The sequence below is a fragment of the Pteropus vampyrus genome, unplaced genomic scaffold (assembly GCF_000151845.1).
Source record: "Pteropus vampyrus isolate Shadow unplaced genomic scaffold, Pvam_2.0 Scaffold107, whole genome shotgun sequence".
In the NCBI taxonomy this organism is placed as follows: domain Eukaryota; kingdom Metazoa; phylum Chordata; class Mammalia; order Chiroptera; family Pteropodidae; genus Pteropus; species Pteropus vampyrus.
The window spans coordinates 995253-1012155 of NW_011888888.1; the positions used below are offsets into that span (position 1 = coordinate 995253).

Below are 16903 nucleotides of genomic sequence, written 5' to 3' on the forward strand. Positions count from 1 at the left end.
TGTAATTTCTACATTTAATAAGCTTATATTTTACCATAAGAGAAAACATTTTTAAAGTAGCATTATGATTTTAGAAATAGTTTTGTTCGACTCATTTTTATTTTTAGTTTTGATGCCTAGAGCAACAAATTATCTAAGTCTGGCTTATTTCGTAGATAAAGCAATGGTTTTAAAACATCACCCAGACAAACGGAAAGCAGCTGGTGAACCAATAAAAGAAGGAGATAATGACTACTTCACTTGCATAACTAAAGGTAACAAAATATTTTAGAGTCAGAAATATCTAATACTGATGATTGCTTATTAATTGCTGAGGCTAGGTTTCCAGTGTATACCGTAGTCATTTATACCATGACATCTTAAAACATTTTTAGTTATATATGGTTATTTCTTGTAATCTTCTCCAGAGCCTCACTACACAAGGTGAGGTTTTCCCAACCAGCAGCATCAGCAACATCTGGCAGCTTGACAGAAATGCAGAAGTTCAGGCCCCAACCCAGACCTACTAAATGACAATCTGTATTTTAACGATACCCCAGGTGATTATTATGAGAAGCTAATCCTAGAGTTAATTCACATAAATGTTACATCTAATATTAAGATATTTCTCTATTTCAGATACATTGTGGGACTAAATTGTTCCTACATGTTTTGCTAATTTAAAATCAAGAGGTCATTTATATTCTGTTGCAGGACCCACAACTGTTTACTGCTGTTCACATAGCCATGTCCTCACTAAGCAAATGAACATAGATAGGTACCACCATTTCTAAGTGTTGCCTTAAATGCATTTTTACATTTTGAAGCTAACTTTTAAGAAGTTGTATGTACACCTTTTAAGCTTATTCTTATTGGTCTTCTCTTACACAGTGCTCAAGACGCCTAAGATCCTAGGATCTTTTACAACCTTGGGATCTAACAGTTAATTTTCTAACAACTTTTTCCTCAGAGTCATGCTGTCTTAAGGGATGAATATACATTGTTTTTGTCATTTGCTTTATAGAAGAGCTACTTAAAGAAGTTAAGTCCAGTTATATCCACTAGTACTAAATCTGTCATTACCTAGAGTTAACCCTCCTCAGCACAAAAATTTTTAAATATGAAAAATAATAACTTTTTAAAGTTTTTTTTCTTGTAGGAAAAAAATGTTGAGTCATGGTAATGTGACCTTATCATTTTTTCCTCAGCTTATGAAATGTTATCTGATCCAGTGAAAAGACGAGCATTTAACAGTGTAGATCCCACTTTTGATAACTCGGTTCCTTCTAAAAGTGAAGCAAAGGACAATTTCTTTGAAGTATTTTCTCCTGTGTTTGAAAGGAATTCCAGGTGAGTTGACGCATCCGCTTGTAATTGTTACGCTCTGTTGGCTTGCTTCTTGTAGTCCTCAGGTTTCTGCTTTTTTTCTCTGATATTTTGTTCTTTACAATACTGAACCACTCTGGAGAACTTACTCCCTTCATTTATTTTTCTCTAAACAGAAGTTCTACCTTTCCATAATGAAATTCCTGTATAACTTATAGGATGTTTTTCTTTTAATTTCCTTTAGGGCAAAGAACTGACTTTATGTAGTATGATACTGACACTTAGGTGACAGTAATTTCCCATGATTTTGCTTCTCCTTTATTTTTAATGGTACACTACTCTATTTGCACCTTTATTATTTGGGAAAAGCTTTTGTTCTATTTTTTGAGCATCTGTTATCATAAGGATTTCTGACAAAAGGAAGATTTATTTTTAAGATTAAAGCAAATGTGATTTATTTTATTTAAATCAGTTTATAAATAGGCTATACCAGTATTCTACATTTTTTGTTTTCATCTGCGTTGAAAGGTTTTTATAGAGCACATCTTGGCTGCACATTGGACTCACGTGGAGAATGTGATAATTCCTGATGCCTGGGTTCCACCTGAAGAGATTGAGTTAATTGTGATTTCAATTTAATTGGTTTAGAATGCCTGTAGGATTTTTATTGCTCCCAGGTGATTCTTATGTGCAGCCAAGTTTGGAAACCACTGTGATTAGAGGTTTGGTGCAGTCTTAATATACCTTATACCCTTTCCTCAACATTTGTTTTGTAACAATGCTGAAGGTGGTAAAAATAATATATTTTGCTGTGGAATGGTTTCATAGAGTGGAAAACGGGTCAGTAAACAGCCTTAGGATCCTTTTAGAAGGTGGTGGGTGAAGTGCTGAACCTAAAATTCTGACTCTTAGGCAGAAGGTAGTGGTGATAAGGGGGTAGAAATCTCTTCTCCTCTGTATTAACATTTTTTAAAAGGCTGGACTTACAGCTTGCTTCTGTACTTTCTATTTAGGGGCAAGAGTAAGTAAGCTTGGAAAAGGGAGCTTAGTGCCTGTTTTTCCTAGCCAGACTGGCAGCTGCTATGCTACAACCCTGTAGTTTATAGAACTGGAGATAACCTGATGGTCAGAATACTTCCATTTTTTTCTCTCCCGCCCTGTCCACCGTAGTCCTCTGTTTATTGTACCTATATTGTTCAATATAACACTGCTGATCTTCCCGCTCCATCTCTTATTTATTGAGGATCTAGGAGAGGGATATTGTAGGGTATTAGTAAAAACTTGATTTTAATTAATTTGTTGAACTTCTCTATACTAAATTTTTTAATTGAATTTTTCTTTCTTTTAATATATCAGATGGTCAAATAAAAAAAATGTCCCTAAACTTGGTGATATGAATTCATCATTTGAAGATGTAGATGCATTTTATTCTTTCTGGTAAGTGAATACACTGATTTTATAATACTGTCATTTTTTTTAAAGGATATATATTCAGTAAGTACTTGATTGACTTCATAAATTAATTGAGGGATAGGAGACTTACAGAACCTCACTGAACAAAAGCACTCTTTTCAGGAATTAATAATTAGGTTTTCACATAATTTTGTATTACCTCCTTTGTGATAGTTAGGCTTTATGATTGTTTTCTCAATCTGTTTTCTGTTAATTAGATTTCTAGATACCAAGCACACTAGCGGTAAAAGAAAATTGAGGAGTCATTTGTGTTGAATAAAAATAAATACATCCTCATTTAGCTGTCTTCCTATTAAAAGTACTTGAGTACATGAGGAGAAAGTGTGCTCTTTGTCTTTATAACTAATTCCTTAATTTTTAATAAACACAATATTCAGGGGCCACTATATTATATGTACTATATTTTCTCATCAATTATCTGGTAAATTTAAACATAAAATCACTGTACAACAAAAATAATAAAATTTAGCCCTCAGTTGTAGTTGCTTTAACCGTCAGAGGATACAAACCAGAGATAAAATAACCACTACTAGGGTTCCCGTAAGACGTGACAGACTAGTGAAGGTGAAGGCAGGGAAAACGTTAACAAGTCCTGGCAAGAGAGAAACCTAACACGGTAGCAGGGAGGTGCGATTTTGACTAGGGGAAATGATAAGTATATTTTAGATTTTCACACCAAATACAATGTCATAAAAAAAAAAGAAAGACTTGAGCATAGTGTTAGTTCAATACCAAAAGGGAGTGGAGGGACCTATTAAGACAAACTCATCTTCTTGCCATTACTGTTTGTTAAAATTATGTACCTCAAGTTAATTTTAAAGAGTTTGTTCATTTTTTTTTGTTTGATTTTATTTTATTTTTGTCTATAGGTATAATTTTGATTCTTGGAGAGAATTTTCTTATTTAGATGAAGAAGAAAAAGAAAAAGCAGAATGGTATGTATATAAATCATTAATAAAGTAAGATATTTATTTGGCTCTTTGGTATTTGTGATGATGTAAAAAATACTACATATATTTTCTTTCATATATTTTTTCTGTGTATCCTTTTTAAATGAGTTTTTGATATTTTGACAACCACTCCCTCCATCCACCCCCCGCCCTTGCCTCACAAATTAAGCTAGGTGAGGCCAGATCAGTAGTCAATTATGATATGCTTAAGAAAATGCCAAGGAATAGAATTGTAAAAAAAACCTCAGTTCAACAAATTCTTTTTCTTCTAGTTGCTTAACCTACATTTTATTTTAGTTTTCCCTGTGTAGGTAAGGAAGTTTCTTTGACATAAGTGTTTCAAAAATATTAACTGAAATTAATGCTTGCTAGAATCACACTTTTATGTTAATACTGGCATAGATTATAACCTTCTCAGACATTTTTTACATATAAATTTATTAAGTATTACACTTTTCAGTCTTATTATCTGTGAGCAGTATTGTATCTGCAGTATTTTCTATTTTATAGTCGTGATGAGAGGAGATGGATTGAAAAGCAGAACAGAGCAACAAGGGCACAAAGAAAAAAGGAAGAAATGAACAGAATAAGAACATTAGTTGGTAAATATAATTGATTTTTTAAAGTTCTTTAATTAAACATTAGAAATTCAAAAGATTAACTTTGTTTCTGGTAGACAATGCATATAGCTGTGATCCAAGAATTAAAAAATTTAAGGAAGAAGAAAAGGCCAAGAAAGAAGCAGAAAAGAAAGCAAAAGCAGAAGCAAAACGGAAGGAGCAAGAAGCTAAAGAAAAAGTAAGATGACATTTGATGAAGTTGGACTTTAAATGTTCATAAAATCTTTACACTTCAGATCTATTTAAAAAAACTATAATCTGAAAGAGAATTAGGTGCTACTATGAATAAATCATGACAAGTTGGTACAATTGATAGAAGGATCTTCCTTACCAGCATATTTTTGTTTTACCAAAAAATGATGTCATACATTTCTTTAATACCATATTTATTTCTAATATGCCCCTTTTACATTTCTAATGTTTGTAGAACTTTACCAGCTGCTTTTCAACCTTTAGTATTCAATAAGTTGATGTGTCACCTTTTTTCTAATTTAATTTATTAAAAGATTGCATTTTTAAAATAAGATTGTAGATTGAAACTAATAATAAAGTAAAATAAGATTGTAGAGCATTTAGGAACTCTAATTTTCTTATTGAAATGATTTTATTCCCCATTATCAAAGCAAAGACAAGCTGAATTAGAAGCTGCTCGATTAGCTAAAGAGAAAGAAGAAGAGGAAGTTAGACAACAAGCATTACTGGCAAAGAAGGAAAAAGATATCCAGAAAAAAGCCATTAAAAAGGAAAGGCAAAAACTTCGAAACTCATGCAAGGTACATCAGACTTTGATTGGACAAACTAGATAACAAGTAAATCAGTTGCTGATTAAACTTAAAAAATATTTGTTTTCATGTACCATGCAAATATAATTAAACTGTTATACACATTTTATCTCAAAATGTAAATGTTTTTAAGTTCACTTTTTAAAAATTTCACACACATATGTTTCAGAACATAACTTGATTTCTTTTTAATCACATTTTTTGATTACAGTTTGCATGTGATAAATATTAGTTTCAGGTATACAACATGGTAGACAGTTATTTATCTTACAAAGCGATAACCCCAATAAATCTAGTACCCATCTGACACCATACCTAATTATTACATTATCATTGACTATATTCTTTATGCTATACTTTCATTATACCATGACTATTTTGTAACTACCAAAGTGTAGTTCTTAATCTCTTCCTCTTTTTCACCCACCTAACCTCCCACCTGGCAACCATCAAAATGTTCTGTGTCTACAAGTTTCTTTCTATTCCCGTTCTTAGATTCCACATGTAAGTGAAATCATGTGGCATTTATCTTTTTCTGACTTATTCTGCTCAGCACAATACATCTAGGTCCATCCATGTTGTTGCAGATGGCAAGATTTCATGCTTTTTTCTATGGCTGACTAATATTTTATTGCATGTATGTACCACCTCTTTATCCATTCATCCATTGATGGTCACCCAGGTTGCCTCCATCACTTGGCTATTGTAAATAATGCTGTAATGAATATATGAATGCGCATGTCCCTTTGAAGTAGTGTTTTGGGTTTCTTCAGATAAATACCCAGAAGTATTATTACTAGGTCCTTCTTTGTCTCTTGTTATAGCCTTTGCTTTAAAGTCTATTTTGTCTAGTATTAGTATTGCTACCCAGCTTTTTTGTTGCTGTTTCCATTTTCATGAAATATCTTTTCCATCCCTTTACTTTCAGTCTGCCTGTGTCTTTCGATCTGAAGTGAGTATGTAAAGGTTTTCTTTTCTTATGCATTCAGCCACCCTATGTCTTTTGATTGGAGCATTAAATCCATTTAGATTTAAAGTTATTGTTGATAGATATGTAGTTATTGACATTTTATTATTCATATTTTTTATTTTATTTTTTTCCCCCTTAAAGAAGTCCCTTTAAGATTTCTTGTCTGGAAAGCTCTTTATCTGTCCTTCAATTCTAAATGATACCTTTGCTGGATAGAGTAATCCTAATTGTAGGTTCTTGCTTTTCATCACTTTAAAAATTTCATGCCAATCCCTTCTAGCCTGCAAAGTTTCTTTTGAGAAGTCAGCTGACAATCTTATGGGTGCTCCCTTGTAGGTGACTAATTGCTTTTCTCTTGCTACTTTTAAGATTCTCTTTCTCTTTAACCTTTGACATTTTAATTATGATGTGTCTTGGTGTGGGCCTGTTTGAGTTCATCTGTTTGGGACTCTGCCTTTCCTGGGCTTTTATGTCTGTTTCCTTCACCAGATTAGGTAAGTTTTTCGTCATTATTTCTTCAAATAGGTTTGCATTTACTTGGTGTCTCTCTTCTCCTTCTGGTACCCCTATGATGCGAATATTGGTACACTTGATGTTGTCCCAGAAGCCCCTTAAACTATTCTCATTATTTTCGATTTTTTTTGTTGTTGCTGTTCTGATTGGGTGTTTTTTGCTATCTTTCCTTCTAAATCGCTAATTTGATCTTCTGCTTTATCTGTTGAGTTCCCTCTAATATATTCTTTTAGTTATTTTTCATTTCCAACTTTTAAAAAATGTTTTCTACCTCCATTTTTGTTTTCTCTTTGTTAAAATTCTCTGAGTTCATCTACTTTTCCCCTAAATTAATTGAGCATCCTTATAACCAGTGTTTTGAACTCTGCATCTGGTAGATTGCTTGTCTCCGTTTTATTTAGTTCTTTTTCTCGAGCTTTGTTCTGTTCTTTCATTTGGACATGTTTCTCTGTCTCCCTATTTTGGCTGCCTCTCTGTTTGTTACAATATATTAGATAGGGCTACTATGTCTACTGGTTTTAGTAAGTGGCCTTATATAGTAGGTGTTCTATGGGGCCCAGTGGCACAGTCTTCCCTAGTCACCTGAGCCAGGTGCTCCAGGTGTGTCCCTTGTATGGGTTGTTTTTGCCCTCCTGTTGTAGTTGCCCTTTGTTGCTGTTTGCACATCAGTGGGAGGGATTGCTCATCATGCTGATTGGTTGTGAGGACCGGCAGGTGAGGGGCTGACCCTATTGAGCAGGATTCGCTTTAGCAGAGCTCTGATGTCTGCCCAATTGTCCCTTTGGGTGTGTCATCCTTGGATACAGGCCTGAATGGTTCTCTGGCTTGGTGATAGCCAGTCACAGGGCGTACCAGCCCTCGCGCCTCCTGAGAGAGGCCTCACTGCAGGCCAAGTTCAGCCGTAGCCTGTGCCCTGCCCAGGGCCACCTGTCAAAAGTCAAGCAATCCACAGATGGCCGCCACCCATTCTGGGCTTAGCCATGCCTTGAGAGGCCAAGCTGTGAACTGAGACCAGCTGCCACCAGTGTTGGGCTTGGGGCTGCTCAGCAAGAAGTATGAGACACGCCAAGGCCAGATGCTACTTCTTTGGGTTTTATGAACCTTTGAGAGATTTTAGGAAAGTCGACAGCATAAGCCAAGACAGGTCATTTGTATGGAAAAGCCACTGTAAGTGGCTTATGTGGGCCTGCAAGTTGGGAAGGGTAGGGTCTCAGGGAATCACCAGGGCAGGGCAACCAGGTTTAGCCACGTTGATGGAGACTCATATGGCTGCACGCTGGGAGGGAGGAGGACTCAACAAGGGAATGTTGGCTTCTGCCAGCATTTCTATCTGGAAGAAAGCTGCCCCTCTGACCTCACCCAGAAGCTTGACAATTCAGTTCCTCTCTGTATGTCCCTGGTGCCTTTCTGGCTGCTGCCTCAGCACTGGAGTTCAGAGTGAGTCATCACTAAGTATGCCCACATGTAGGCCCTTAAGAGAAATGTCTGCGACTCCAGCCATCCTTCAACTCATTCAGCTGCAATCTCTGCTGGTTTTCACAGCCAGAATTTGTGAGGACTTCTCTTCCCAGCCCTGAAACCCTGTGCTGGGGAGCCTGGTGTTGGGCTGGAACCCTTCACTCCTCCGGGGAGACCTTCGCAGCTGAGATATTTCTCCCAATTCTCAGCCGCCACACACTGATGTGGGACCAGCCCATTCTACGTCTCTGCCTCTCCTACCAGTCTGGAGGTGGCCTCTTTTTTGTGTCCCCAGTTGTAGGACTTCTGTTCAGCTAGACTTCAGGCAACTCCCAACGATGGCTATTCTGTAGTTAGTTGTAATTTTAATGTGGTCATGATAGGAAGCAAGCACAGAGTTTTCTCACCTTACCATCTCAACCAGAACTATGCGACTCAGATGTTTTTAAACATAACCATCATGCCATTTTCAAACCTAGAAAAACCTAATATTCTAATACTTGGTCCATACTCATATCTCCTTGATTATCTTAGCAATGTCTTTTTATAGTTGATTTTTTTCAAATTAGGATGTAAATAAGATCATTTCAAAGGCTTCAGTTATGTGTCTACTAATTGTGTCTGTAACTGGTTCCCTATCATCTTTTCCCCATTCATTTGTTGAAGGAACCAGATCATTTGTTCTGATACTGTGCCACAATTTGGTTTTGATTGGTTGCTACCTTAATGGTGTAAAATTAATTCTTATCTTAAAAAAAGTTCTTTTAGAAGTTAAACATGGGCTATTTTTAAGAATATAAAAGGCTTATTTTTATATTAGATAAAGGGATAACATTTGGTTGAGTAATGCTAGTTTGCATTAAAAAACAGTTTCCACCAAAAAAATATTGACCAAAAAACCCAAAAGTTTTCAGATGTAGTTTTGTCCAGGGGATATTCTTACATTTTAAACTGGAAGAGCCAAAGACTAGTATTGTTCCTTATCAAATAGCATTGAAGGAATAAATTAATGAAATTCCAAGCAATAGTAGAGATTGCCACACAGTATTGTGTGCTATATACCATTGTAGTTAAATTCAGCAAGTATGTAAATACACACTGTGTTTAGAAAAATTCTTTCATGTGACTGTCCAGAGGCTTTATACATTAGTATATATATCCTAATATATGCCATCCTAAGTTGTTGGTTAACAATATAATTGAAATTAACCATCAGCGGGCTTTGGAAGAGTTTTAATAAAAGTACAAATACAGGCTGTCGCTTCAGGCTTTGGGTAAGCAAGAATAAAATATGAATTGAAAAAAATGAAATATTTTTCTTCTTTTCACCTAGAACATTGTTTTGAGAAGGATGCAGTATATCGTACTTGTAAAGAGCATTGGCTTAGGGCAGGCTGCTTGGGTTTGAAGTCATTCTTTACCTACTTACTATCTGTGGCCCTCAGGAGATTGCCTAAACCCCTTTTGTGCCTCAATTTCTTTAATACAATGGCTGAAATAATATTTAGTAAACAGAGATGTAAAGATTAAATGGCATATAATGAGAAATAAAAGTTTAAGGCCAATTAGAAAATAGAAAGCTTGACTAGTTCTCAGAAATGATGCATAAATGAGGGTAAGAGTTTTGGCATTTAGTAATTTTGTTTTATTGCTCTTTTCTACCATGAGTTCATTTGTTCATTCATCATATATCTGATGAGCATTTACTATGTGCCAAGCAGTTATAACTGATGTGGATATAATGATGACATAGTCCTTGCCTTGAAGGAATCCACTGTTTAATGAGGAATGACAGACAGCTATTTTAAACATTTTAAGATGAGAACTAGGATGAGAAGGTACCAAAAAGGTTGTTGGAGAAGGCTTTCTGGATCTAATAGGATTTAGCCAGGTGAAGCAGTATGTGTACGGGATTAGCAATGAGAGATATCAAGGAGCATTGAGAGAATGCAGAAATCCAGAGGAGTGGGATTTAATAAGCGATTGGCAGCTGAAGAGGTAAGGAGGAACCAGGTCTTGAAGGATAGTATATGTCTTATTAATTTAAATCTGATTCTAAGTTGGTTTTGATCGGAATGCTGAGAGGAGACTAGAGTTAGGGGAACCAATTAGAAGTCTTTTGCCATAATCTAAGTGAGAGTATTGTCTTGAACTAAGATAGAGATGATGGGAATAGAAAAAGGTAGATGGAACAAATTGACATTTAGGAGGCAGAGTAGGCTGCTTCCTGTTGGGTATCAATTATATGTTTGTGTGGAGGTGTAGTAGAGGAGGAGTGAGGGTTAATATAGGTCCTAGTTTCTTGCCTGGAATACTGGATGAGTGATGGTATATCAATAAAATAGAAAACAAAGGAGAAGGAAAAAGCTGGGAGAAGTGATGATTTCATTTTAGGTAGGGCATGCTGATTGCAACGAGACACTCACATGAAGATACCCAGTAGGTAATTGGGTGTACAAGTATGAAGTTCAAGAGTGGGATCATCCACATCTCAGTAGCACTAAGAACCTTGCAAGTAGATGAGATTGCCCAGGGAGAGGGTAGAGTGAGGAGTTTAGAGGATGAAACTCTGGCAAATGGCAATACTTAAGGTTCTGTTGGAGGAAGAGGAGCCTGAGAAACAGTGACCCAGACTGGTAGGAAGAGACTCAGTAGTGCTTTTGGAAGCCTAGGGAGGTATCAACAGTAAAAGAAGCATTGGAACCTTAATGAGAGCCAAATTGCATGAATTAAGCAAAGAAAAGTGAGGGAGACATAAGTGCCAGCATCAGCTTAAAGACACATGGGAAGTACTTTCCAATTCTTTTATATGTACGTACATCACAATGTTCTTTTCTAAGCATAATCTTTAGTTAATAGAATTTTTCTAATACCTACTATTCCTTAACACATTCTTTTTCTTTAATTTCACATTTAAAATTTCCATTAAATTATACATGCACACACTAGATAAAACAGGCAGCCTAACAAAGGGATTTTAATTCGCATCATCATATAGAATTTGATTTTTAAATGGTTCTCAGAGGAATCATTCTGACTTTTATAACATCCAGAGATCTTCCATATCATCACCTTTTTTGTTTTGTTCTCCCACCCTCTTGGTCAGGGAGAGCACTGGGAGGCAACCTGGAAGTGTGGCTGTTGATGGTCAGAAGCCTATATGTTCACATCAAGAACCTCTTGAGAACTTCATATTTTGTAATTATGTATTTATTTTTGAGAGTCAGTAGTTATAAGATGAAAATGTTTGTTTGTACTTCTAGACCTGGAATCACTTTTCTGACAATGAGGCAGAGCGGGTTAAAATGATGGAAGAAGTGGAAAAACTTTGTGATCGCCTCGAACTAGCAAGGTAAAACTATAGAACTGCTAATGAAGTTTTCTCTTGGGCTTAGGAAAAAGTTTCATCCCATTTTTCCCCTTAGTTTACAGTGCTTGAATGAAACACTCACATCATCTACAAAAGAAGTAGGGAAGGCTGCTCTGGAAAAACAGGTAATATAGAACAATACATCACTTCTACCTGTACTTAGCATTTAATTCTGCTTATAGTATTGCTTTCACCTCAGTATTTCCCCACCTAACATATAAGTTACTATAAGAGCAGAGCGTCTCATTTCTCTTTGGGTCCCCCATTCTGCTTTGCTTTAGTAAGTGCTATTATTGATTTAATGGATTTGGTGTGTATGGTTGTTACCATGTATAGTTTGATTTGTGGTAGCCTACCACATTAATCATAGTTGTTGTTTTTAAATCATTCTTAGAAAAAATAATTGGTTTAATTATTCCTTGAGCATTTTTGTAGGATAACAACATTCAGAACCAAAAGAGATCTTTGTTCTATCTAGTCTACACCTTTTATTTTACAGATGAGGAAACAGGCCCAGAAATTCAATTCAGTGCAACAAGTATTAGTACCTACTATATATAGTACTATGTCTAGGTGATTTGGAGAAATGGTTAATGCTATTGCTGCCACAAAGCAGTTCAGGAACAATAATGATGAAGAGAAAAGGCCTATGGACCAAAAGATGGAGGGCCCACAGTAAATTCTGTGGGTTAGACAAGTGCCAACTCCAGTCGAAGTGATCAGGGAAGGGTATGAGCCAGCCTGAAAGGATGGACAGTGTGGAAAATGAAGGTCAAAGGAACAGGTCAAATGAACTATAAAATACAAGTAGCAATAGAAAGTTATGGGGAGAGAAGTTGATTAGGAAAAGTAGTGCCAAATTAAGCAGGTTTTTAAATACTATGTTGACTAGTTTCCATTACTGCAATCTTCAAGTAGGAAAAGGTTAACATTTACTTATTTAATATTAATGTGGCATTGGTAGGCAAGATGTATTAGGTAAATGTAACGAGTTGTAAGAATCTCACTGGAAGTACTTGGACTGTGAGAGTGATGATGGGAATCATTGGAATCACTGGGACTTTGTTCTGAGGGATCGGAGTAGGGAAATGAGTCAATGGTAACTCCAAGATAGTAGCTGACAAAGGTCAAGTAAAGGTTTTTTGTTTTTTTTTTTTTAACTTGTGCATGTTTGAAGGTAGACTGGAAGTGACAATGCAAAAAGTAGAACTTCAGGATAAAATAGAAGCCACTTTGCTATGCCATTATCATTTTGTAGAGAATAAATGAGATTATCTGCTGAAAGAGTGGATATGAGCTTAAAGAGAGGTTTGAAATGGCCTTATGGGTGAATAACCCAATTACTGGAGACTTAAGAAGTAGTGTCCCAAGGCAAACAGAAGTCACATGGTATAAATATAGTGTAGGTCAGGTTCTTCACGCAGAGGTATGCAGCCCAGAGGCCAGAGAAAGGAAAATAGAGTGAAAAGCCGATGATGGTTTGGGAGTTGGCCTGGCAAGAGCATAGAGTCATTGTCAGGATAACACAGAGTTGAGAACCACAAACCCCAGCCAGAAAGGGAATGTAGAGTAGCAAGATGCGCTAAGTCCCTGTCTTACCTATGATATTTGTGTAGATAGAAGAAATAAATGAGCAAATTAGAAAAGAGAAAGAGGAATCTGAGGCTCGTATGCGACAAGCATCTAAGAATGCAGAGAAATCAACTGGTGGAGGTGGAAATGGCAGTAAAAATTGGTCAGAAGATGATCTACAACTACTGATTAAAGCTGTAAACCTCTTCCCTGCTGGAACAAATTCAAGGTACTGGTTTTAATGAAACTTCAAGACGTACTGGTTTTAATGAAACTTCAATACATACTGGAGCCTGAGGATAATGTAGCCAAGCATCCAGATAACAGTACTAGTTACAGCAGAAACTTCTGGAGATATGGTTGAGTCTAGACAGACTGCCTTCTAGTATGTTCTGTGCCATAATGGGAAGTGTGAAAAGCAGAATGCATTTTGAACCTGCTAGTCTCATCAGCTTATCACACCAACATACACACACACATATATGCACAGCAGAATGCTTCATCAGTTTCTCAGGAAATTAAAGATCATGAGACATAAACCTTGGCTGTTACATTAGCTTATTCCATCATGGCTTGTACTAGGGACTAGATTTTGTTTGCACTCCTAATCCTTCGTTGTTGCTTCCCACCTTCCATCTGAGCTCATTGCAGTTTTGAGTTTAGAACTCAAGCCTTAGAGATTCAGCCTTCCTCATTCTGTAGATGAGGAAACTAAAGCTGTTTTCAGAGTCATTTACCTCCTTAAGTATGTGTCCAGATGGTAAAATACACAAATGTGTTTTTATTTGTTGATATGTACACAGTATCTGTAAGGTTTTATACAACCTTGAAACCAAGATTATATAGTTGATTTAAACACATGAAAAGCAAAAACTATAGACAATAGTAATAATTAGAGCACCAATTTACAGCTAACTCTCAATATTATAGCTAACCCTTCTGCATTAAAAATGTAAGGGTCATTCTGGTTTTTGTTTTGGAGGTTCTTTCCTTAATTATCATGTCGATTGCTCTAGATGGGAAGTTATTGCTAATTACATGAACATACATTCTTCTTCTGGAGTTAAGAGAACTGCCAAAGATGTTATTGGCAAAGCAAAAAGTCTTCAAAAACTTGGTGAGTTAGTTTTGCCAAATCAGTTTGTTTGCTACCTTGAATACATACTTCAATCTATGCAATTTAATGAAAGACTAAATGAGATAATCTGTAATATATTTAAATTTTTTCATTTCTCAGACCCTCATCAAAAAGATGACATAAACAAAAAGGCTTTTGATAAATTTAAAAAAGAACATGGAGTGGTCCCTCAAGCAGACAATGCAACACCTTCAGAACGATTTGAAGGTAATTTTTTCTGTGAATAAAAAATACTAGCCATGTACCACACTGCATGAAGATATACAAGACCTAGAGTCTAAATTCAAAACTATTGAGAAATAAAGTGTTTTGCAGACTGAAAGATGTAAAGGAAGCATTTTCAGGACAGTCATGGGTTTACTTAACACTACTGAGAATTGCAGTTCTTCCATTTCAGATGCTATTAGGGGAGGGGCTGTTTGTTCACCAGATTTTACAAATCAGTGCTAAAAGGTATTGGCACAATTGATATTTGAATAAGGCCTGTAGAGTATATATTAGTATTTTACCAATGTTAATTTTCTGATTTTGAAAAATACATTAAGTATGTAAGAAAACGTTCGTGTTTTTAAGGAAAAATCTATTTCAGAATAAAAAGTTAAAAACAGGGTACTGAGAGTGTCTTGGTTGTTGTAATTTAATTGCTCTGGACCAGTGTTTCAAACTGTAAATCATGAACCAGCCTCCTTCATAAATGAGTCATGAAACAGTTAATGGCTCAAGTAGAAAAAATATCAGAGCATTTATACCTATTACATCAGAATTACTTGTGAAAGTTTTGTTCATGTGTGTGTGTATTTGGAGAATGTGACATTTTGAGTTGCTGACAAAGTTTGAAAGTGTTTTCTTTTCGTGCATTTGTTCACCACCAATCCTCTAAAACTAATCTAATCTTGGATATGCTTTCTAGATCACAGTTCCAAATGTTTGGGGATTAACCATTAGCCTTGACTCTTAAATGATAACCTGTCCTTGTCTTAACAGTTTCATTTTTCTTGTATTGTCCGGTTTATTGCCCTAAAATTTCAGTTTGAAAATATGTTGAGACTTTTGATGTTCTACGAAGAGGAAAAAATCATTTTGCTATTGCAGAAATCAGGGGTGACTTTTTCTGTCTAGGCTGGGCATTATTTTGGCTCTTTTAAGAAAGATAAGTAACAAAGTGGAAGTTTTAGAACTTCTGGAGGGCAGTTCTTTTTTTAAAGGGTTTCTTTTCCTGCTCCCTTATGTCTTCCACAAAATATCATACAACATTCAGGTATGAGCACTCTTTTCTCAGCCCTTTCTTACAGGACTTGTTTCCACGTTGCAGCGAGACATTGATGCTTGTACAGGCAGCCAGTCGTCTATGAGGATAGGTGACCCTATGAGGGTAGGAGTGATTGGCAGTGGTGATATCTGGGCGTGACTCCTTTATCTTTTTGATGGGTTTAATGGACAAGCCAGTCTCTTCATTTGAACCAGAAAACAGCAAGCTAACACCATTTTTTTTGAATAGTTATTTCTGATGGGAATTTTACAACATTACATGTTCCATTTATTTTGATGTTATAAGTAACTGGAGAATGGCAGAAAATAAATTATGTCATTTTCAACTTTTTTCCCGAGGAAATTAATTAAATCTATGGTGTTAAATGTGGGCTTCAGACCAATAAAAGGAAATGTCACTAACAACTTCCTGTAACTTAAAAGCTAACTTCAAAAAAAGCTTATCTGCCTTTATATACAAAGTTCTCTGCCTTTTGACTAGTGTGTGGTATTGTTTACCTGTCACTGTGTGTGTGTGTGTGTGTGTAACTAGGAAGTAACTTACGTTTCAAGGCTTCCTTTTGTACTAGTCAAAACTACTGTAGGATAGGTGCTACTGCATTTTCACCACATGGTTTGAACCCAACAACCCAACTATAATTTAAACAGAACTGGTGAGTATAATGTTGTAAGAGAGCAGGTATTTCCTATGCTTAAAAAAAGCCTTTGAGATATTTTTTCTGGGATGTGAACTATCTGCAGATTTTTCTTCCTCTCAATATTTAGACATTATATATGTGTCTCATCTCTAAAAGTTTGCTCAAAATTACACATTACAGATTTGAATGGGCACTTACCCATATACCAAAAGACTCATCTGGGAAGGTATTCCAGGACATTTTTCTATCAGTTAGGATTCTCAAATAAAAACCTTTTCTTAAACAGGTCCATGCACAGATTTCACCCCTTGGACAACAGAAGAACAGAAGCTTTTGGAACAAGCTTTGAAAACGTACCCAGTAAATACACCTGAAAGATGGGAAAAAATAGCAGAAGCAGTGCCTGGCAGGACAAAGAAGGACTGCATGAAACGATATAAGGTAGATTTTGAGTTTATAGATTTGTGCTTATTTCAATATGACAGTAGTCATGGGGCAAAAATTACAAAGAAATGACCAAGCTTAGAAATTAGCAGTTAGTACAATCAGTCTTTTCAGTAGAGTCCTTATGGATTTATCCAATTTGAGTATTTTATGTATTTTCATCAACACTAGGAATGTCTGCCAATTTTGACAACTTAACCACCTTTCTCCCTTTCTAGGAACTTGTCGAGATGGTAAAAGCAAAGAAAGCTGCACAAGAGCAAGTACTGAATGCAAGTAGAACCAAGAAATGACTTATGACAATCTTTGTTGTGTGTGTGTTTTTATAATAAAACTGAAAATAATGTATAAATTTTCATTCTTAAAATTATACTTATGGTGGTAATTTGAAAGTATGCTAT

General features: G+C 35.8%; 1 protein-coding gene across 1 annotated transcript in view; it reads left to right on the top strand.

Annotated features, from left to right (window-relative positions):
* DNAJC2 (DnaJ heat shock protein family (Hsp40) member C2) overlaps positions 1-16854 on the top strand; it is a 30253-nt gene extending 13399 nt beyond the window's left edge. Inside the window, exons 4-17 of the mRNA XM_011365199.2 lie at positions 156-254; positions 1188-1329; positions 2662-2742; positions 3648-3713; positions 4239-4330; positions 4405-4526; positions 4972-5121; positions 11335-11423; positions 11497-11566; positions 13058-13242; positions 14030-14130; positions 14251-14358; positions 16345-16499; positions 16721-16854. Coding sequence (XP_011363501.1) covers positions 156-254; positions 1188-1329; positions 2662-2742; positions 3648-3713; positions 4239-4330; positions 4405-4526; positions 4972-5121; positions 11335-11423; positions 11497-11566; positions 13058-13242; positions 14030-14130; positions 14251-14358; positions 16345-16499; positions 16721-16795 — 1535 coding nt within the window. The 3' untranslated portion in view covers positions 16796-16854. The remainder of the gene's footprint in view (positions 1-155; positions 255-1187; positions 1330-2661; positions 2743-3647; positions 3714-4238; positions 4331-4404; positions 4527-4971; positions 5122-11334; positions 11424-11496; positions 11567-13057; positions 13243-14029; positions 14131-14250; positions 14359-16344; positions 16500-16720) is intronic.
* The last annotated feature ends 49 nt before the right edge of the window (positions 16855-16903 follow it).